The sequence below is a fragment of the Leuciscus leuciscus genome, assembly GCF_965113295.1.
Source record: "Leuciscus leuciscus genome assembly, chromosome: 15".
Classification (NCBI taxonomy): Eukaryota; Metazoa; Chordata; class Actinopteri; order Cypriniformes; family Leuciscidae; genus Leuciscus; species Leuciscus leuciscus.
The window spans coordinates 37,912,153-37,936,167 of record NC_138739.1 but is presented as its reverse complement, the minus strand read 5'-3'; the positions used below and the strand labels follow the sequence as shown (position 1 = coordinate 37,936,167).

The 24,015-nt window shown below is 38.2% G+C and overlaps 1 protein-coding gene across 3 annotated transcripts in view; it reads left to right on the top strand.

Moving 5' to 3' along the window:
* grm7 (glutamate metabotropic receptor 7) overlaps nt 1–24,015 on the top strand; it is a 221,421-nt gene that overhangs the window by 106,087 nt on the left and 91,319 nt on the right. For 2 of the 3 annotated variants that reach the window (XM_082137816.1, XM_082137815.1), the window contains exons 5-6: nt 9,370–9,513; nt 19,121–19,258. In XM_082137816.1, coding sequence (XP_081993942.1) covers nt 9,370–9,513; nt 19,121–19,258 — 282 coding nt within the window. The remainder of the gene's footprint in view (nt 1–9,369; nt 9,514–19,120; nt 19,259–24,015) is intronic. The other variant, XM_082137817.1, reaches the window with a different exon arrangement.

Here is a 24,015-nt window from a genome sequence, read left to right as displayed (position 1 = left end):
AGAGAGAGAGAGAGAGAGAGAGAGAGAGAGAGAGATACAGAATTTTTTTTATGGTGTAATATATATGTAATTTATTCCTGTGGTCAAAGCTGAATTTTCAGCATCATTACTCCAGTACTTCAGTGTCACATGATCCTTCAGAAATCATTCTAATATGATGACTCGATGCTCAAGAAACATTTATGATTATCATCAATGTTGAAGACAGGTTTGCTGCTTAATATTTTTGAGGAAACTGTGATGCAATTTTTTTCCCCCAGGATTCTTTGATGAATAGATTAAATAAAAATAACTTTTATTTGAAATTGAAATCTTTTGCAAATTTATTAATGTATTTACTGTCACTTTTCAAATTAATGTGTCCTTTCTAAATAAAGGTGTATATATATTTCTTAAATATATAAACACATAAATAAATACATAAATAAAAATCGTATGGATCCCAAACTTGTGAAAGCTAGTATAATCAAGTTCCATGGATTGTGCCGTGTAAACTTTGTATAATGTCTTCCTCATTTATTTTTGCTACTTTTCAAATAGCTTTTATTTGAGACTTTCTAGTTTTACCCTTGTCTCAGGCCCAGATTTTATATGTTAAATATGAAAATACATCATAAACTATTAACAAAACAATCATAAATGAAACAATGATAAACTATTTCAATATTTATAGTGTGATAAATTTTTTGACAAAATACGAGTTGTGGTGATATTTCCACGACAATCAACATTGACCCAAACAAAGTTTTTAAATATTTGCATAATACTTTATCAAGGTGAGCTGCAATTTTTGCAATAAAAAAAATAAATAAAAATAAATAAATAAATATATATATATATATATATATATATATATATATATATACATATATATATATATATATATATATATATATATATATATATACTTAGCATTTATTTCAGAAATGTTTAAAGTGTCATTTCCAACACAGGATGTTACTAATAAAGTGGAAACTTTGGAAATTATGAGGAGTTTAGGTGTGGTTACAGTAGCAAATTTTGGATTACTCTATTTGGTAACACTTTATTTTACAGTGTCCTTGATACATGTTACATGTACTTACCATAGTAATAACAGTAAATTATGCATAATTACATGCAACTAACCCTCAACTAAACCCTAACCCTATAGTAAGTGCATGTAGTTAATTAATATTACTCAGTACTTAAATATACACTTACTCTATAACAATGACACCTTAAAATAAAGTGTAACCCTTTATTTTAAGGTGTCATTGTTACAGTGTAATTATATATTTAAGTAATGGGTAATAATAATTAACAACATGCACTTACTATAGGGTTAGGGTAGGATTAGGGTTGAGGGTTAGTTGCTTGTAATTATGCATACTTTACTGTTATTACTACATGTAACATATATAACAAGGACACTGTAAAATAAAGTGTTACCAAATTTTGCTTAAAATTCCAGGTGACAAACCTTAACCCGTTGGCAAATCTGCATGGGGAAATCTTTCACATTCATTCGAAATTCCCAATTGCACAGTTTTCTATTGAAATGACTAGATTTCTTCCATGGAAATTTTGGCAAATGTACACATGTATACACACAGTTGGACATGTTTAGATCAAACTAAGCACACTAATAAGAGCGTGGAAAGTGTGAATTCATCCCACAAGCCCAAAAGAGCCAAAAGTTGAAGAAAGAATTCTTATTGGATTGCACAAGCAAAACTTGCTATGTATTCCTGTTCAGAGTAATGTCAGGTTGAATGGATGGAAGGAACATCGCTCTAATAATAGAAAATCATCTCCCCGCTGTCTTCGAAACTGTGTCACGTTTGATAGCGATGACGCTTGGTGCGCGTGGAGACAGAACAGAGCACAACAGAGTCTGGATTGGTTTTGTTCACTGGGGATTGTGAACCCAGCCAGAGGCCTGGACACAGACTGACCCAGCTGGCAAGCTTTTCCATCCAGCCCTGCCATGGGGTTGATCTCAGTGCCAGATTAATATATGAAAGCCCTACGGTGTTATATTTTGTGGCGGACATAAACTAATGATATAAAGAGAGCACTGTGGATGCAAGAGGCATGTATGGAGAGATGAATCCTCTATGGAGAAAAATGCCTTGAGGTGTTGGACTCTCCATGACAGAAAGCTTCCTGTTGTTTAATGTTGTTGCAGTAAAGGAATAATTCACCCAAAAATGAAAACTGTCAACTTTTACTCACCCCAATATTTCAAAATCTGTTTCTTAGCGGCATTGACATCAAGCCTGGTCTCGCATTTATTTTAACTCAAATGTGTATGAGATTATTAGAGAATAGCTTTCTTTTCACACCAAGCTATCGTTTGACTTCTGAACACTTTTTCTACGCTGTGAAATAATATGATCAATAAGTTATAACATATGTTTTTGCATTGCTTTAACTAATCAAAATAAGATACATACTTTTTTTTTGTAAGTTATACAAGTTATAATTTTTTGTAAGTTATACAAAGTTCGGCTCATTTTTAAGTCAGTTTAATGTAACTTAAGTTGAAATGACTTAAACATACAAGTTTATTGTACTTAAAAAATGAAGGCAACAACTTGTTTTACTGTGTTGTTATTAACTAAAAATATTGCAATACTTTGTTGAAATATGTTAGATGAGAAACTTTTTATTTCATTTATCTGCCAAGACAACATTTCTAATTTTCATTTAAGTTGAAGTTGAAGCAAATATATCTCGGTAATATATACTCATGGTGTTATATTTGCATTAATATGTTGATATAGATTTTAGCTTTATATTTTCACTTTAATTGAAGGTTTAGTCGTAAAAAATGTCTTTATAGTTTGTTCGTTTTAGTTTAGTTTTAGTTCTTTTAGTACTTCATCTTACTAAATGACAATGAGAAATGTTGCTTTGCCAATTAGGTGAAATAAAGTAAGTTTTATATTTAATTTAATTTAATTTCAATGGTTTTAGTTTTAGTTAACGATAACCCATTTTTGAATTATTTTTCAAAATAAATTATACTAAAATAACACAAGTGTCATTTGTATTTTTGCCCTTTTATAAAAAAGAGGAGTATGCAAATTCAACATATCTCTTTTATTGTATTAGAGAGAGAGAGAGCGAGAGAGAGAGAGAGAGAGAGAGAGAGAGAGAGAGAACGTGACTAAATGTTGAAAGAATGTTACGGACATGATAAAGAAAAAAATTATGAGATGGAAGAAAAATTTTTTGTCAATGCTTTTGCGTTTCCTCGCAAAAAGTTTTGCGTTCCGTGGAGAAACTTTGCGTTCGCTCGCAAAGAGATCAAAACGTTTTTGCGAGCGAACTAAAAGGTTATTGGGGAAGAGCAAAACATTTGCGAGGGAACGCGAAAGCATTGACTTTCTCCTCCCATCTCATACTTTTTTCCACTACCATGACCCTTTAGAGGCTCCGTAGAATGTACATTTTGTGTGAAATATTTTAAGTTGTATCGATACCCTAAAGCAGAGGTTATGTGTTTGAAAAAAATGCTGTAATAAAAAATAAAAAATATGCAAAAAAATAAATAAAATACTCTCAACCATTTCCACCTTCCCTTGTGTTTAAAAAAGTGTTTTTCCGTCGCGGAAAAATGCTATCCTTGATAATTCCATATTTACATCTTCACTCCGCCCGCCAGTTAATCCGTGTGATGCAACTCTGCGAATCAAAACCATGTCACACAGTGCAATGCATTTTCCAGGTATCCACAGTGCTATGATAGCATCTCTCTGCTTGCGCTGTTTGCCATTTGCTGATAAGTGTGTCGAGCGGTGCTTTGCCGGGTCGAGCAATTGCCCCTGCATTTCACAGCACTGATGGAACAATTTGAAAGGCACTCATCAGGGAAAGCATCACACTTACAGCTTCAGCGTGCTCTTCGAAAAAGACCTGTGAAAACAATTGAATGTAGTGTTGCCACAAGCTGTAGTCAAATAGGGAGTTTGTCTCACCACAGGCACCCCTTGCAAGAACAGGTGCTCGCGAGAAAATTCACAACGCCATGCTTCTCGTTTACCTTCCCTTTTTTGAAGTGAAACGATGTTGCCTTTGTGAACAGACGAGAAGCTGGAAGCTATTCAGATGGTTGTCTTTGATCTGATGAGTGTTGGTATACAAAACCTGATGTTCTGAAAGTGTCATGTTTTTTATTTGTGCCACACAGAAGACTAAACATGCCGCCTAGACAAAACAAGCTACGATTTAACCAGGGGTGTCGGCAAGCATCTAAAAATATATATTTTGACAGTTTCTTTTATTTTGGCCATGTTGCAATGACAAAAAAAAAAAAAAAAAAAAACCTTAGTCACGGGAAGCAGTGACTTCAAGACCAAGTAGATCCTGCCAACCAGTTGCATCAGCTGTAAACTGAACGAAAGTACAAGCGATAAGCGGTAATCCTCCTATAGCTAACTCCCACTTAACTGCCTTTCAGCAAATCAGTTAGGCTTACTGGGCGAAAGTTACATCACCTATTCAATATTCATGAGCCAAAGCTGAAAAGGTTTATACTGTGTACCTACCACTTTTTTAATTATTTATTTATTTCCCTGAGTTTAACCCTCATGTTCTGTTAATATTGTCTGGTATTTGGGGGCAAACAAAATAAATAACGAAATAAATAACACACACACACACGCACAGACGCACGCACGCACGCACGCACGCACGCACGCACGCACGCACACACACACACACACACACACACACACACACACTCACACACATATACTGTATGTTAAAATCTATTATAGAATTGATTTACTATACAAATGAAACAAATCAATGTAATACAAAGATAACTATTGGAATAAAATATAAATGTTAGATGATACTTATATTAGATAAAATATAAATATTAGATGGAAAAACTTAAAATTAGAAATGTTGCCTTGGCATCTAACTGAAAGAATATAAGTTAAAGTTTAAGTAAACTAAAATTGTAAAAAAAAAAAAAAAAAAATTTAAGCTAAATGGAAATACAGAAAATGCAATTAAACATGATACAAACACAAAACAAAATGACTAAAACTTCAAGTAAAGTTAAAATGAAAATATATAAGTAAAATCTAATTTATGGCGCTTTTCCATTACCAGTACCAGCTCGACTCGACTCGGCTCGCTTTTCGCTCCGTTTTCCATTGCAGATACCTTCACAATAGTACCTGGTCGTCATAGCGACGCCGCAGGAAACTGCCGTGACTTAATCTTTTACGCGAGACACACCCGCTACCCACACACACAGGACAATGGAGGAAATCGAGTGTATGCTGTTTTTGGATGTTTTTGTTTTTGCTGTTTTTTATTCAGGATACTCCATCTGGCGCGTGCAATGATGACGCAGTGAATAGTGACGATTCTCTCTGACCAATCAGCAGTCTGCCGTGTTTTCACGTCACATTTTAGTATCGCCTCATCTCGCTCAGAACCTCTGAGGTTTCCGGAGGTGGTACGAAAAAAAGTACCTGGAAGCAGGTACAGGTACAACTTTTACACAGTGGAAAACCAAACAGAGCCGAGTCGAGTCGAGTCGAGCCGAGGCGAGCTGGTACTGTGTAGTGGAAAAGCGCCATTAGAGTTGTCAAAAAGTACCGACTTCGGTACCAAACGGTACTGAAATCTTTTAAATTGTGACTCTGTGAGCGCTGTTGAGCATAATCGTAAACACCCTTGTGTAACCAATCACAGACAAAACCGATGAGCGCGTGAATACAATGGGCAAATTAGATTTTACATATCTACTTTTTGACAACTTTTTGACAACTCTAATCTAATTTGAATAATTAATAACTACTAAAAAAATAAATAAATAATAAACACTAATATATATTGATCACCGAAAGCTTTTCCAAAGTGGACATGCATGTTTTAGAAAGGTGTTTGCAGTCAAAAAGGATTGCATTTTTATGATTCAATGTGATTTTAATAACTGTATTGCTGTGCAGTTCCTACAGTGTTTTAAGTCAATTGCTATATGGATGCTAGGGTGTAGCTAGACTGTTGCTCATATCATTAACCCTAAGTATGCGTAATTGTAATAATAATTATTGCCTTAGGAAACACTACCAATGTTTTGCACCGGATAAAAGCGTTTATCATCAACCTTGAACCTTGTTTATAATCCATCCTCACAAAATTATGAAAAGTCGAACAGTGCTTGAGGGATTTCAAAGCCCCAACAGAACCTGATGGTTACATTAAAATCCCATCTTTACTTGAATTATTGCTATGAAACCATCACAGGCTAAAACACCCCCATAGCTGTGCAGTGCAATAGCCACTCGTTCACCAGTCAGGAAACTCGTGGTTAAATCTAGCTGGCAGCCCGTCTCTTCCAGAATACTCCAAGCGCTCCGATGTGACGAGCACTTAGGAAATAGCCTAGAGATGCTACAGTATGATGCAAGGTTAATCATAGGAGTGTCAGTCCTGCAGTTTAGCTACTAGAATATATATTGGTTTTAAAGTTTTGCATTAACAGCACACTTTAAACCTACTTAACAGGTTTTGCTTCATAACTCAAATTTTACCCAGCGAGCCAATACATTAGCAAACTCAGTAACCCATATATAAAGAAGTCAGGTGTCGTATTTTCTTTTCTCATGCAAAGTTTTGCTAATAGTTTTCAAGGATTTATAAAATTGTGGCCATGTTGTGCTAATTCGTTCAATCATTTTATGGCACGCTCGCACTATAGGGCTACCTGAGTCTCTGTGGTGCTCACATTAGACAACACGGCTTTTGTCATAATAATATCAAGCAGGTTTGAAAATATTGCAGCATATGTGGCTGCTCGAGACTGGCTCAGATCACGTCGCTGACCTGCTCATACTTAACGGGCATCGCCGACCGCAACAAGCACGGATTTGGATCCAGGGGTTTTGTCGTAGACCTTGGAAATCTGTGAAATCTGGAAATCTGTGACAGAAAAATCCTGCCAAAAGTCATGTAGTGTGAGCTTGCTTTTAGTTATATCGTGGCCACCTTGCACTAATTCAATCCATTGTTTTAGTTCAATCGTGGCCATGTTGTACTAATTACAAGGATATGTTACTAATTCGCTGTTCTATTGTCTTAGTCAAATCGAGGATATGATGTATGATGGGAAAGTTTTTCCATTGCGTCTTTCACGTACAGAAGACAACATTGTCAAAACGATCCACGTTCACACAGATTCGTATAAATGACTGAAAACGCTGTATAATTCATGCCAAGCCAGTAGGTGGCGATGTCACTTTGTAAAGAAACACTACGACTTATAGACTGAACACGTAATAGACATGCTCATGACGTCACCGTTTTCACAAATTCACGTTTTTGTAGTTTACGCGGAGACGATAGCGGTATCGCTTTCAAAAACTTGCACTTTGAATCAAAAGTTTGGGTTTTCCGGCCCCAGAAACACTGTTGTCGCGTAAATGCGCCAAAACTGTACGTTTTTAGTTGAAAATGGTGTTGTGTAAATGGCCCCTAAGTTAATCGTGGCCACTTTGTACTGATTCATTCCATGGTTTTGGTTAAATTGAGACCATGTTGTTCTTCAATTCCCTTCTATTCATTTGGTTATAACGATTTACCTACAACAATGAAACAAATTTAATTAGTTGTGGGAACAAATTCTGAAAATGTGGCCACAATATCTTGTTAGGTTTTGTCATGTTATGCCATCTGAGAAACAGGATTATAAAGTTAGCATTTGCATTATTACTTGCACTATTATTATCATAACATACCTGCAGCTCAATGTTGAATCGTGACTTGCCACTAAAGAGCTACTCTTAATCGTGACTTAGACACAAAAACAAAGAGCCTGAACTTTTCATACATAAAAATTTCTCCACCTGCTGTTACTCGGACGTTAGCATATGAGCTAGCAGGAATCTGACATTCTTGGCCCAGCCTGTAATTGGATCAAACTGTGCACAAAGCGGTTCATCTCGGCCTCATCATGTGGCATTTCAGTCTCTTGGTTTAGTTTTAATTTGGCCATTAGACTCACAGCTGGTGTCCAGGCCTCTGCTGTGACCTCCGACTGGGTTTGTTTGTTTGGGTGCTTATTGTGTTATGTAGTAGATGGCTCTCTAACAGCAGGGAGCCTGGAATTGTCACTCCAGGATTTCTGATTATGACCCTAAACTCACAGTGACAACCCTTTCACCATCACCACCATCACAAAATACCATTACAAGAGCTAGATTGAAAGGACTGGGATCATTGCCATTTATGATTGCTTTGATCGGAACACTTACCTAGCAGTAATACTCATATAAACCTTTTTTTTTAATGGTATGGATTTTTTGCTTCTTTAACAACCTCATGAAATTGCTTGAAAGTGCATTTTTCATTCATGTGTTCATTTAAACAGGATGTTTGGGTGAGACATATTATGGCCCCTTCCCTTTTTTTCTAAAAAGCCAAAAGCCTTTAGTTTACATCACAGCTATGAGCCATGGTTTGCTACTTACCATTGCTAGTCAGCAGGAGTTGGTATTAGGGGAAGGACATTCTCATTCTATAGAGATGCAATTTGATTGGACAAAAAATTGGACATGCCCATGAGTGCACTGTGAGTCATCAGTAAGGCTGTAAATTTGAAATGCATATACACTGTAAACTATGTAAATAAAACAAACATCATTGCAGTGTTTTACAAGGAAACACTATTTCAGTCTTCATACTTCAAAAAATCTTTTAATTTAAAGTGTTACTTGACATTTATTATTTATGAAATTTACTTGCAATTTCCAAGTGAAAATTGCTTCAAAGTAAACCTATTTTTGTTCAGTGTATCTGCTAATCATTACTATTGGCAACTTTTAGAAATACAGTCGCATTAAAGATAAAGGTCAACAATGTTTATGCCACAATGAGAGATATGGGAATGTGCTATTTTATGACCCAGTTATATTATATAAATCTACTGCAGGGCTATTTAGTGTTAAATCTCAGGGTGATATATTTTCAACCAAATCTGAATAATTAAGAGAGTTGAGGTTTCAATAATTCATGTAGAAAACCAGTTTTGTTTTAAATTGAATGAGCAGAGATAAACAAGTAATAGCTAGTAAATGTATATATGAGTATATGTAGATCATTGTAGTCTTTTTTACTGCATGTTTAAAAAAGTAAAATATAAACTACTACACTACAATATATATATATATATATATATATATATAAAAAACATGCTGTAAAAAAGGCTACCATGGTCTCCAATTTAAACACCCCCTGTGGTGAAAATCATGTTTTTAATGTTGTTTATATGTCGTTGTGGTGTTTTTAATATGTTTTAAGACAAACCATGTGCAAATTCATCAGTCAACACCATTGCTGAGTATTTTCTCTTTAAAACTGCAGTGAACCAAAGACAGTCTCAAAAACGCGGCTTGAAACCAACCAAGTTTCCTACCGTCACAAACATGCAAGCAATACCAACGTGCGGAGATGGGCTTCTCCACTGGGAGCACAAGAACACCTTTAAGAAGGGACAGGAAAAATCGGGTACATTTAGCAATATAGCGGGTGAATTATGTATATGATGTATATTACGATGTTATGATGAACTATATGCCTTTCTCCACTGACGTTCTAAGTTGTTCAAAACATTTCTAAAGATGCTGATTTTTAAAAGGCAGCTGTCTGACTCTCAGACGACGAATGGGAACGTTTCAGGTTACGCATGTAACCGTGGTTGCCTGTGAAGAGAACAAGACGCTGGGTCATTTTGGGGAACATTTTGCCGACATTTTGGGGAATGCCTTCAGCATGACAGCTCCTGAAGCACGTATGCAACTTAGTCCAATTCTGAGTGGTGCAACGTCATCCCGGTGATGCATGCGGGCGAAATGCGGAAGCTATAAAGGGAGCTGGCATCACAGCTGTTGTCAGCCTCTGATCGACTGAAGCAAGCCGATTCCAGGCATGCAGGAATTATAGCAAGGGGACTAGGCGTTTCGTTTCCTTTTCAGGGAACCATGGTTAGATGTGTAACCTGAGATGTTCCCTTTCAAGGGAACTCGCACTGCATCAATGACAATATTTTTTGGGGAAAAATGCCCGCTTTGGCATGCTGACAAATGCCTGTCCTAGTGTGAAGTAATTAAGGCACAGCTCAGGACATGAGCTTAGGTATGTGGGGAGGACCACCCTGCCGCATCACATATATCTTGAAGGGATGCCCCTGACAAAAAAGCCTTAGAAGATGCCATACTTTGTGTACTTTAGGTATATTACCCGGTCTCGGGTAAAGAATAGCTTTCACTCCGCCTGGAGCGAATTCCAAACAGGAAGGAGCAATCGACGAAGCATGTAAGTCTCCTACTCTCTTGGGAGACGTCATCGCCAGCAGAAACGCCATCTTTAAGGCTAGACACTTGTCCGATGCAGCGTCCAGAGGCTTTAAGGCTGCCAAGGATAACCCTTCTAATAACCCCTTTAATCAGCAGTCATATCACCCTGTAGCCCAAGACAGGTTGCCCACTGAAGCTAAGCAGGTCTGAGCCTGGTTAGTACCTGGATGGGAGACCTCCTGAGAAAACCAGGTTGCTGCTGGAAGAGGTGTTAGTGAGGCCAGCAGGGGGCGCTCACCCTGTGGTCTGTGTGGGTCCTAACACCCCAGTATAGTGATGGGGACACTATACTGTCAAAGAGCACCGTCCTTCGGATGAGACGTAAAAAAACCGAGGTCCTGACTCTCTGTGGTCATTAAAAATCCCAGGATGTCTTTCTAAAGAGTAGGGGTGTAACCCCGGCATCCTGGCCAAATTTTCCCCTTGGCCTCTGTCCATCATGGCCTCCTAATCACCCTCATATACTGATTGGCTTCATCACTGTCTCCTCTCCACCAGTAAGCTGGTGTGTGGTGGGCGTTCTGGTGCAATATGGCTGCCGTCGCATCATCCAAGTGGATGCTGCACATTGGTGGTGGTTGAGGAGATTCCCCCCTTCTATGTAAAGCGCTTTGAGTGCAGAGAAAAGCGCTATATAAATGTAATGAAATATTATTATTATTATTATTATTAATACCACGACTAGATCCCATGCAGGTATTCTAACCTGGGTCGAAGGCCTCATCCTCAGAATACCACGGAGGAAACGAGTAATAAGGTGAAACATTTCTAGCAAGCTGCCACCTGAGCCACTACTGCAGCGGTCTCATGTGCAGCAGGCCAAAAGGTATCGCATTGGATGCAGCTGCCTTGAGCCCTAATAGTCTCTGGAACTGTTTCACAGTGATGCGTTGGCCTAGCTTTATTCTGGACACCATGGCCAGGAGAGACTCAATATGTGCAGGAGACAGCTGTACCTGCATCGTGACCGAGGCCCATACAACTCCCAAATATGTTGTCTGATGGACCGGAGTGAGCATGCTCTTTTTTGCATTGAGCCTCAGACCCAAGCGCTTCATGTTTTCAAGCACGATCATGCCGTGCTGCCATCTCTTGCGAATGAGCCAATATCAGCCAGTCGTCTATATAATTGAGAACTCGTACGCCCTTGAGCCTGAGTGGTGCTAGGGCTGCTTCCATATATTTCGGGAAAGTGCACGGGAAGAGTGCTAGGCCAAATGGAAGAACCGGTATTGGTATGCATCGTGATCGTGAAGCCCGACTTAGATGGCTGGTGCTGCCCCTTGGCAGCAGCCTCATGGAACTTATGGCGACACCTCAGTGTGGAGATCCTGAAAGAACGGCAAGCCCCGATTTGGAGGTTGTGAAGCTGACTGCACTTCTTGTATCTCAGCTGGCCATTCAATGTTCAACCTTGCCAAAGCTTGAGTTACAACCTCCACTAGCTCCTCATACTGCAGTGACTGGGCTGGTGAGTCACCCAAATCATTTGTTTCAATGTTGTGCACATCTTGCTCCTCTGAGCTAGACAAGCCCAACCTCAACCTCCGGCTTCCGGATCCCGAGTGTGAGCGCTGGAGCTAGCAGATGAGGGCTGAGAAAGGGCCGAAGCCATCTCTAACCCCTCCGCTAGCTCCGTCTGCAATACCTACGAGTGAAGCTGCCGGGTTGCCTCAGAAACCGCAGGACCCGCACCGCGTGTAGCGCAGAGCTGGTCGCTTTGGTCAAACAACGCCAGCTGGGAGAGCAGTGTTCTCAAGGGCATACGCTCGCAATGCTTGCAATCTACGCTCTCAAGGGCTGACGGAGCATGCTCTGCTCCCAAGCAGCTAACACTCAGATCGTGTGAAACGTGAAACCAGAATGAAACGTGGACAGGGATGAACATACTTTCTGAATTGCTGCTGTTCACCGGCCATATATATATATATATATATATATATATGTGTGTGTGTGTGTGTGTGTGTGTGTGTGTGTGTGTGTGTGTGTGTGTGTGTGCGTGTGTGTGGTCTACGGGACAGACAACACCAACTAAGACTACACTAAGACCGCTTGCTAACAGACTAAGAGCTCTTGCTGAAGATCAGAAAGCTGACAACAGCTGCCAGCTCCCTTTATATCTATATTCTGCCGGCCCACGTTGCAGGATGAAGTTGCACCAATCAGAATTGAACTAAGTTGCACATGTGCTTCGGGAGCTGTCACGCTGAAGGCGCTCCCCAAAGTGTTGTCATTGGACATGTTCCCTCGAAAAGGAACATGGTTTGTGTAGCATTAGCAACACATTATTAGCTGTTTGATAACATAGTCAAGCCAAAGGCTAATCATATTAATAACCGTTATGTGTCCAACGTTGTAGAGAGTGATACATAAAACGCATTACCATTCTGATACATCGACTTGGATACGACCCTGTATAATTCACTTTTCCACTTCTTCTGAATCAGTTTCTGGTTTAAACATACAAGGCTGAATTAAACCAGTATTTCCACTTGTATACTAAATGAAGCAAGGGTGTAGTTACATTCAAGAAATTAAAGCATTAAGAAATTATTTTATCAGGACAAAAAATGTGTCAAGGGATAAAATTATTGACTTTAAATGAAATCTCCAAGTTTAGGAAGAATTCATTACAAAAGTTTAACACTTAGAACAAACCCTAATCAGAATGTCTAAGTAATATCAATATACTAGTGCTTTGCAAGCACTGTAATACAAAATAGTAATAAAATGTAGATTGCAGCATTGGAGTGTTTGGTTTAATGACCTGTTTCTAAACATAATAAAATAATGGAAGCATTTCAGCATTTTATCTACAGTGGTTGAATCCACACTGAGCAGAACATTTTAGACTTGGAACCAAGACATTGAAAGAGTCAAAGGACTTACAGTTTTGCATAGGTAGCCTACTTTAAAAATGTATTCATTTTTTTAGTCAAAGACTGTGCAAATGATTTGGTACTGCTAATGCTGGCATTTTTTTCTGAAAACAAAACAAAAACAAGCCTGTTTCCTTATTTTGCTGTTCATCTGACAAAAACCACCATTGAAATTATTATACATTTTCCCACCACCTCCCCCAATGACTTGTTTTAGCAGAATCGATCTGAAGTTGTCAGCCCCCATCAGTCTAGAGCTCACTTCAGAGACGTAGACAAATTGTGAGTGCATTAGCTGGTTGCGCTCCGCAGCAACGTTATATCAGCCGCACAGAGACACTCGAAGCAGAGTGACAGCTTGGAGTGTGATCCTTGTTGATTTGGAGATCACTTTGGTTTGCCTTTTCTCCTTACAGGCTCTGAGCAACGTTTAACCTCGGACCGTTCATAAAATCGCTGCGAGGAGCCGAAGATCTAGCGTGGCACTCGAGGCTCAGGCGCTTTATTTGAAGTGTCGTCAGAGCTAGTGATTGTCACCTGAGGTTTCTCGCATGGCTTGATGCCGCAAGCAGTTCGGATTTCTGGCGTAGCTGAGAAGCGTCCCAAACTGGAACGGTTCCTCTTGAGGCTTTGGGATGTCTAAAAACTTGAACGTAATGTTTTATAAATTGGTTCAGGATGTGTGAGGTGGTAGTGGGAAACATTTTCTCATTTACTTTCATGGTTCCTATGACAATGGATTTGAACGTGGGTTGCGGAGTCAGAAGGAAATGGCGTAGGCCTGCCTGAATTAATCTTCCATGCCTTTGCCTGTTGAAAAGCTGGAAAGACACATGTGACTGCCTACATGCGCTTTAAAGGAATGCATGCTGGTCTTCAATCTTTTTGGTTTAAATTTGTGCCCTAGGGAAGAGTATATATATGGTTTTCCTACATAGCTGTGCTAGTTTATGTGTCAACACTGATCCACGATCCCTTTCATCAAATAAAAGATCAATATTTCCTGAAACACTTGACATTATTATTACCTTGTTGTGGTTTATTCCTTGTGCATTACACCTAAATATGTAAATGTAACATATATTTACCACCTTAACCAATATTTGCGGTATATATATATATATATATATATATATATATATATATATATATATATATATATATATAATGCTTTAAATGGGTTTTTGATGGGTCTTTCCATTTAAATAAATTAGGAAGATGCATTATGAATGTGACACCATATGCAATGGATCGTTGCAAACTGTCTCCCCATCATATTTTCATGTCTAGTGGTTTATTTAATGGCTTTCATGTCTAATGGAATCCCCCTATGGCTTTTGAGTAATGTAAAGTTTGATAATATTTATTAAAAAAAAGTAACATTACTGGATAGCAAGGACAGTTCATGAATCCCGCCATGGAGGAGGTTCACGGGCTGCCTGCTAATTGCTCGGCAAAAGAGCAGCTGTTCAACGCGTTAAACAAAAGGTGAAGCTCTGAGCTTTGTCCTCCAGACATGGAGAAAATGACACAGACAGGCCTTGGGGAGTTTCTTGTGTACAAGGCTTTTGTACAAATAAGCTGCAATTAGTAGAATTTATGAGCGAGCACGCAAACCTGCTGAGGATCAGTTTCTGAGTCAAGTACGCCTGTGAAGTGATGTGTTGAGCACATTTGTTCGAGGTCATCTGACAAATAAACTGAAAACATGTATCAATCAGCCTGAAGAATAATTTAGCTTCAATAATTAGTTCACCCACTAATGAAAACTATCCCATAATGTACTCACCCTCAAGCCATCCTAGGTGTATATGACTTTCATCTTTCAGCCAAACACAATCCGAGTTATATTAAAAAGTAACGCGTGTACACACGTCTACAGTAGCTCAGGCGGAAAAGTGACCTTTGACTCGACGTATGATGTTAACCCTAGTGGTAGTGCCTAATTGTTGTGATCACTTGGGAAATGTGGGTTTGAATCTGGCTCGCAACGGTTCACGGTTACATTCCCTATCTCTATTCGCTCATTCTGTCCTACATGAGCTGTTCGAATTTCTGTGTGAATCATTTGTAGATCTTTTTTTTATTGCTTTTTCAATTGTAGTTCAATGAATAATTGCATTCAATTCAAATCTGGCTCACAAATAGTTTGTAAAGCCATTCTTATGTCAATTGTTTGCACAAGAAATGCAAAAATGCACATTCTTGTGATCATGTGGGAAATGTCAAATCGAATCTGGCTGGCAAATGCTTATTTTTACTCTTTCTCGCTATCGGGGTACTCAAACTCGGACTTGAGTACAACTTTTCACGGACTTGTCACAGATTCGGATGCATTTTTTCTCAGACTTGACTCAAAAAATGTTCCAGAGTCCAGGAATTCGGTGAATTATGCTCGGGACAGTTTTGAGACGGAATTGTCACTAGCCAGATCGGGTCAGTACTGCATTGTCACGAAAGTAAATCATTAACATGTTTTTTTTTGTTTTGTTTTTTAACCTCTTACCTGTTTATACAATCATTTCGATACTTGCCAGCTGTCTAAGATGAGTTTCTGTGCGCACACACACGCTCATCAGTCAGCGCGTGAATACCAAATTAAATTCTCTTTCACATCTTATTGTGCTTCCCAGTGGCCGGCTCAGTGAGTATTCACGTAAACAGTCAGTTATGTCTTAAGTGAATGTAAACAGTTGGGTAAAATCAGATGTGTCAGTATATTGGATCTGTCCATCAAATCTTAAAGTGATAGCAGCCTAATAAACCTGCTCTTGTCTGTGTCCTTAATCATAATAATAAAAAAATATATATAAAAAAAATAAAAGAGAGCATAATTCACTTCTCTTGACTAAATAATAATGATCATTTATATTTAATGCATAGAGTGAAGATTATCTGATTTAAGTTTTTTTTTTACATTTACTTTCTTAAATGTCTGTAGTAGGCTATTTCTGTAGTAGCCTATACTAGTATACCGTAGACCTACATGAAAAACGTATTATTTCATTTGTATTTTTGATTAATATGTTTATTTGTCATTTTTAAATTTTTACATACATTATTTTGACTAGTAGCCTAATCGTGTGTTTTTATTTTTTTGAATTTACTTTTATTTTTGAATATTTTTTTTTAAATCATGGTGGCAGCTTCTAGTTTCAAAGGAAAATAATGTTTCTATCATCTTTGAAGCAGTAGTTTACAGGGGTCAACATTCAGAAACACCACCAACAACAAAATCCCTTTTGTTTTATATACGAATTAGTTTTTACTATGGTAAATTTGGAAATATACCGTAATTATTTGCAGGTGTTTCGCGTGTATATAGGCAGGCAGGGCAAAGCACTACCAAAATATTCATCAATTTGAAAACATAGATCCATACAATAAACTTCCAATGTAATTTGTTAATTATAAATGCATTCAAAAATGAAACAGTTTTGAGTTGGCCCTGAGTTATAGCTTTAAAAACAGTGCATACCATTGCAAGACTGTAGGTCTGTCCCCTCCCCTGTCCCCTTACCACTTTGCATTTTCGGCTCTTCAGGTCCCAATAGGCTGTTTCCATTCACCAAGCAACCCCGATTACCACCCCCGTCTTGAATTCATAAATTTATATCGCTGCATAAGTCAAGTCCCACCCCGCCCTAGCTTTTTGCATTTAAAAAGCTGTTTCACTCAGAAAAGTCACAATATAGAAATCAAGTTGGCCATAACTTCCATTACATGACTTTAAGTTTGCTGAGCAGACTACAGAATACTAATTATGAGAAGACAAGAAATCAAAATGGCAAGATGCAATAAAGGTTTGCTTTTGTTACATTTAAAGTTGACATTGTTGAGGTTTAAAAAAAGATATTGACCTAATGAAATACAGTATTGTTTAGTTGGACTCTGACTCATCTCGGACTCTGCCCCTTTTGGACTCGGACTTGACCTTGACTCGATTAGTTTTAAGACTTGTACTCGACTTGGGCTCGACTAAGGTGGACTCGAAACCAACACTACAATCTACTTTCTGCCAAAATAATTCTCAATAAGTGATTTATGTGCACTTTGAGTACCTTGATTCTGCCTGTAGATTTGAAAATCATGCTTTCCCCCCGTTATGGTTGAATCACGGAAGATACACCAGTTACTTTTGCCAAGAGATTTATATTTATTATTTTATACATGTATCAGACAGAGAGAAACAGGAATAGCAGAATAAGGCTATAGGTCAGGAGGTCTTCATTCCAGATTTCTCTGTTCCCCATTTCTCTATTCTCTCACCCCATCATGCCAGCTGTAATGGTTTCTCTATGTTTCTCCTTCCTCATCCCCTCATGCCTCTATGTTTCTCAGTGTTTCTCCTCCCTCACCCCATCATGCTTCTATGTTTCCCTGAGTCAGAACAGTAAGCATTGAGCTTATATACACCACTGAGGGATTTACAACTTCCTTGTAAGGTAGAAAAACATGTTGCTTACGTTTAAAAATGGAACGTATACCTCATGTTTATACATGGTTCAATCCACTTTCCCTCTGTGTATACATTTGTGGTACATTGCATCAGTTGAAACATTCCTTTCCTTGTAAAGAACATGCCAATTGTTCACATTTAATGTATCATCATCACTGGAACATCTCTGCTCAGTGAACGTTGCATTGCTCACATACCTCTAAGCAAAATATAGCTCTCCCAGCTCCCTGCTCAGCACACATGTACAACATACTCTCACAAAATACATTATGAAATTATTTTGAAAATGAATAAAGAAAAATAATACAAAAAAATTTAATTAAACAGTAAATGTTTAGTCTTCACCTCCGATCACAGAAGAATTGACTGACTTCACCACCAGGCTACAGCCCTCAACATGCCAACTCAGGGGATGGAACTTGGGAACCACAGATAGACTGAATGCTTGCTCCGACTCAAGAGTATGCAATGCCCAGGAGTGCATTAAAGACTTCAGCTGCATTTGTTGACTGGCTTAGGGCAGCTCTGCTGTAGCAGCTTAATGATAACACCTTATCTCTTTCTTAACACTTATTTTCTAGTGGGCAAGGCAGACCCGGACTCACTTCCTTTGCAGTCTACAGAGTAGAAGCAAACAAAGTTTAAATGAGCTATGACTATGTAAGGTTAGCCGATGCCTCTGGCAAAATTAATGTTCTGCTGACCTTTGTCCTTGTAGCTACACTGTGGATGAAAGCCTCATTACACCACAAACCTATTTAGATGAGGCATGTTTTTAGCCTTGATGCCAAACAACAAGGACAGACTCAAAAGACTATTTGGGATCCAGAGTGATAAATGTTATTGTTTGTCTGCGAACGGTCTGATTAAATGCTAAGCTACCTGATGTAAAGAATGTCAAGTAAGGGTACTAATTATTGTGTTGGGGAAGCAGAAAAAAAAGTTCATATGCAGAGATTGAATTGCTTAGAGAAGCTGGAGTCTTGATGGTTAAGCTAGTTACAACTAATTACACCAGCATACTAGCAACACATTATTACAGGTCAGTAATTCAGTTTTTTCTCAGCAGGGTGATGACGACTAAAATAACAACCCGATCTCCTGAGAAAACGTAACTATTTTATGAGGTGGCAATTTTGCGATATAAGATATTTATACGATATGATGTTAGTATGAAAATGTACAATTTATAGAAAAACAAGTTAGCATGAAGATCGTATGTTTTTTTGTTTTTGTTGTTGTTTTTTTACGTACGTAACCTACAATGAGAGTGTTGGAAATTATGAAAAACTTGGCACTGTTATGACATTACTAGTTAGATATCTGGTTTCGTCATTAGAAGTACTAAGGTATATGGCTTCTCAGGGAAAGTCACTGATAACCTGATGCTATCGTTAATGGTGCTGCCTTGTCCTTTTCAGGTTTCGACGGCTACTTTATGTCACGCACACTGGAGAACAACAGAAGAAACGTCTGGTTCGCTGAGTACTGGGAGGAGAACTTCAACTGCAAGCTCATGAGTTCCTCAAAGAAAGAAGACACTAGTAGAAAGTGCACAGGTAAACGTTAATAGCTATTTTTTGGTCCAAAAACACGTCATGCTTTGAAATTCGGGTTTTCTGTCTGTGAGTACCGACATCCTTCTTGGAATCCTGCTTAAGCTGGTAACTGTACAGAATTTTGGTAGATGATAACTGGCTTAGGTTGGACTTTAGCATTATTAACAGCAGCAAACCAGCTACCGGCTGGTAATACAGTACTTGATTAAGTGCATGGTAACTGGTTGACCACCTAATGACCAGCTTGGACCAGCTAACAACCAGCTTAGACCAGCTAATAACCAGATACCGTGTTCAAAAACATAGCTACCAGCTTTAGCTGTTTTTTCCAGCAATGAATTACAAACCTGCCAGTCTTTATTAAGACACTTGCTGCAGTGAATGAAAAATATGAAAGTTACCACAGTTTCCTAGCTTTTTTTTGGCTAAACCTGAAGAACCCTGTCAGGCTCATTGACTCCGGCTTATTAGTGCTGCGTTTCTGAATATAAAGCACATTCTCCTCTGTAACAGAGCTCCCCATTACATAATCTTCCCTCAGCTCATCATGGCTAGTTCAGGCTGACTGGTTCCCAATTCCCAGTCAGCTACAAGACAGAGTACACGTGCATGAAGATTGTCAACCAAAATTTGGGAATATTTATAACAGGATAAAAGAAGCATGCACACAAGGTAGTTTTCATCTCTTATTTTTAATATTTTAGGTATAGCTTTGGAGGCAATTATCCAAAATTGAGCAGGACATTACATTTTAAGCAATAGTATGCATAATTACTGAAAATTGTATTTCTAATTCGTAAAATAATTTTGAAATTGTATAGTGCCTGTATTCTGTCCTGTAGCCTGTGGTTAAGTCAATATCCACACAAGGGGTAAACACTCTGGAGTATCTAGAGTAATTAATGTAAGAATCAATACTATTGACTACATGCTAACAAAATAAAAAGCATGACAAAGAAATTGTTACCCATAATTGTTCTGTATTGTATAATCTGTCCCTTCAAATTTCCATGAGAAATATGATGCCTGTCCAAAGAAATGTATTGATATTTGAACCCATGAAAACTGTGACAACTCAGTTAATTGACTAATGACGTGCACGGCTGTCATGTAGGAAAAAAAACTGAGGAAAGCGTACAGCAACTTTTGGGTTCTGCAGGATCCATATTTTACAGTGAGTAACCAATGCAGTACAAAACTGTTTATTGTGCAACATTGAATTTCAGTGGTTTCATGTTCTTGGCAGCCAATAATTCACGTCACAAAACACATTGGAGCGGTTTCTTGCAGGTCCAAGGTGGTCTAGCAGCTCTAATCAGCTACAACAAAATGGTCTACCAGGTCAAACGAGGCCCTTTAAATGGTAGCCGAGCTGATCTGCGATCTACACCACATTGAACCTACTTGGATCTGGTAGAAACTATGTGTCTGTCGCCTACACATTATATCAAGTTCGTAGTAGCATCAGATGGACTGCCGGCACGCCCACAGATCGCCCACAGTCTGTTTGGAAACCGTCTGGTGCACATTGCACACAAAGACGGCAAGACCTGACTGAAAATCGTTAACCTTGCTGGTCTTTTTTTGTGCATTTTGTATTCCATGATTGTCTATTATTGTGGTACCAACTTTTTTGTATGTTGTGCCCACTAAACGGCACGTAAAAACTCTGAAAATTCTTGGCCAGATTAAGTTGCAAACTTAGGCAATTTAATCGACTGTAGGCAATTTATTAAAAGCCTGGCTACCTGAGTAGAAATTTCTATCTCTTTTATGGATTTGAGACCAAATCGAATAGCATATTAGGGAGGCTCATCAAAATGGTCACAATTTCTCACATATAGAAAAGCCAGTCCTATACATACTCAGGCATACTAGACGAACCGTTGTCTGATATGTTATTTAGTGTGATTTGTTCAACCCGATCTCACAGCAATTCGTAAAAAAATTGACCTACCCCTGACCCCGCCCCTAAACCTACCCATCACTGTGATTTAGACAAATCGTACAAATTCGTACGAGTGAGATCATACAAATTCATATGAATTAGCCACCTTTGCTCCAATCTGACCTACAGATTGGTCGTGAGATAGCGTTGGATTTGTTGTGTTTTTTTTTTTCCATGTGTGGTTCTGGTAACTCACAGAGATAGAGATATATGTCATCCAAAAGTTTTAGATTCATCAGTTTGTGGTCTCTGCGAGATGTAGCCATTGGGAAATCTCGTTTATCGAGTGTCCTGTCTGCTCCGGGAGTCTCTGCACAACGAGGTGAGATATTCAAGAACTGGAGGTGGCGGCAGTTTCTGTCAGCGACAGCTGGCAACACCACTCTATATCGCCCGGAGACGCCGTCGGTGTGAGGGCCAATTTACAGACATCAAGGGCTCGAGTATGTGATGAGAGAGAAAGCACATGGTGCCGTCCCTGGAACAACAGTGTGCGCTAGAGGGCAAAGGAGAGTCAGGTCTGATGGATGACATGGGAGAGGCGAGAGAGGAGTTGGCTGTAGTCCAGGATCACGATTGTACAAGAGAAGACACAATTAAAGATGGCTAGATTGGAAAGTCACTGTGAATTTGTAATCAAATTTTGGGGTTCTCTGATGTGCTCCTGCACACAGGTCATTACATGCATGGCACGTTCTCCACCTCCAACATTAGTAAGACGTATTGAGATAGTTAGCAGCAATATAGCTGTCAGTTTTTGGTACCTCGTGCCAAAATTCTAACAGGCAACAAACACACATTTTGTTAATCAATATATTTTGTCTTTTGACTTGTAGTCAAACTAGATGTCTTTAAAACAAGATATTTTCATTTAGTAAGATAATTCGTTTTTTTTTTTGAAAATGTATCTTTAATGTAGTTTATTTCAGCTACACAACTTTTTTTGTTTAATTTACAAAATGTTTTCTTGAAAATAATATATATATCGGAAACAAAGTGTCCGATAATATGCTGTTGGCATTTCTCCCATAGGGATTTCAAAAAAGTATTATTATTAAAGCGTTATAAGCCATAGACCAAGTCAACCAAATATGAGGTGAATCATAACATTGCAAACTTTGATTGGAAGCAAAAAGGTATTTGAAAATCCGAATAAAGGTACAAGACTGTGTATTTAACCACTTTAATGAGGGAAAGAACTACAATCCCATGAAGCATTATGAACCGTATCATCAAATTAAAAATAATAGAGGAATATAAAACTACTAATTTAAAAAATATATATATTATAAATGAAAACAATATATTTTATTGCAAAATGTGCATATATACATAGTATTTTGAGAGCGTAGAGAGATCAATATCATTTCCTAATGGAAGTGGGCATAGCTAATGAGATCTTTTGGCACGTTTTGATTGTTTCGTCTGATTGGTGAAATTTTCTGTACAGCATCTTGGGTAATGTGTTTTTTCCTCCAGGAATTCCGCGGTCAAACAGGATTATTTTGAAACTAAGTTGAAATAATTCGGGCTGACGGGTTTAACAGAAGCAAATTCTATCAATAAACAACCTCATGGCTCACAGTAAAGCTGTCTTAAAAGGTTTATAAGTTATCCTTAAAAATCTATTTTCCTATGGAGAATATGAATTAAGTTTTTACCCGGCTGTTGCACTCTATGGGGTTTAGACTTAAAGGTATAGCGGAGGATGTTTTACTTCCTGGTGGGTAGTCTAAACTATTGGTCCTCCTAATTGTCAATCATTCTGGTGAATCAATCAAACTTTTCAAAAAGTGGAGAGGGCGGGTCTTATCTAAAATTTTGAAAGATCCTCTGCTATACCTTTAAATCAAAGTATTTTTACTGGTCATGTGACCTCAACATGGCGGCCCCCATCAAGAGACCCGCTCCATAAAAATAAAACATCTGGCCTGCTGATATGAGTGGAGTCTTCATGTGAACGTACTGTGAAAAGTCTTGATTTATTATTAATATTAGAACTTTCTCATGTATATGTCATAAAGAAAGTCTCTAAATACTTTTACCGCACAACAAGACAAAATGCTCGGAGAAACGTTTGCTTATGCTGTGCTTTTCCAACACTTTCATCTCTCTTTCGGAGTGACATTGGAATGCATTTAAAGCCCTTTTTGGAGTGAAGAGCTGGAGTTCAGAGTCCTCTGGGCACCTGAGTGCTTGAATTTAGACTCGCAATGGCACTTCATGAAAATGACAGCTTCTAAGTTCCGTCACAAAAGAAAACATAAATGGGAAATTGCCGAACTCCATCTGTGGAATTGCTGTCATCAGAGTTTTCTATAGAAATGTTCAGAATGACGCACTTTTTGCAGCCTTGTACTAAATGCTCTTTATTTAAATATACAGGTCTGGATTCTGTGTGTGAACTGCGTCGAAGTCGACATGAAACATAATTCACAACACATTGGCAAATCAAGATTTTCCTTCACTGAAAAGTTGTCATTTACCTTTAGCATTTCTGCATTGCATTTGTCATTCTAGTAAAAGTAGATAAAAGTATTTCTTATTGTTTGTTTGAGGGACACTAATTCTGGAACATATTCAAGGAAACAAATGTGAAAACCTCTTTTACTTCCATAATGTGGTGCATTTTGTACTGTATAAGTACTGTATAGGCCAGGATTTGGTTTTATATTTAGATTTTTGTTTTGTGGATTGTAAAAACTGAGCATTCCGCGTTGGAGCAACGTTTTTAATGAAAGTTTATGAAGACAAAGTTTTGGGGGTAATACCATTCATATGAACCCACATGACATTTGCATTGACTATT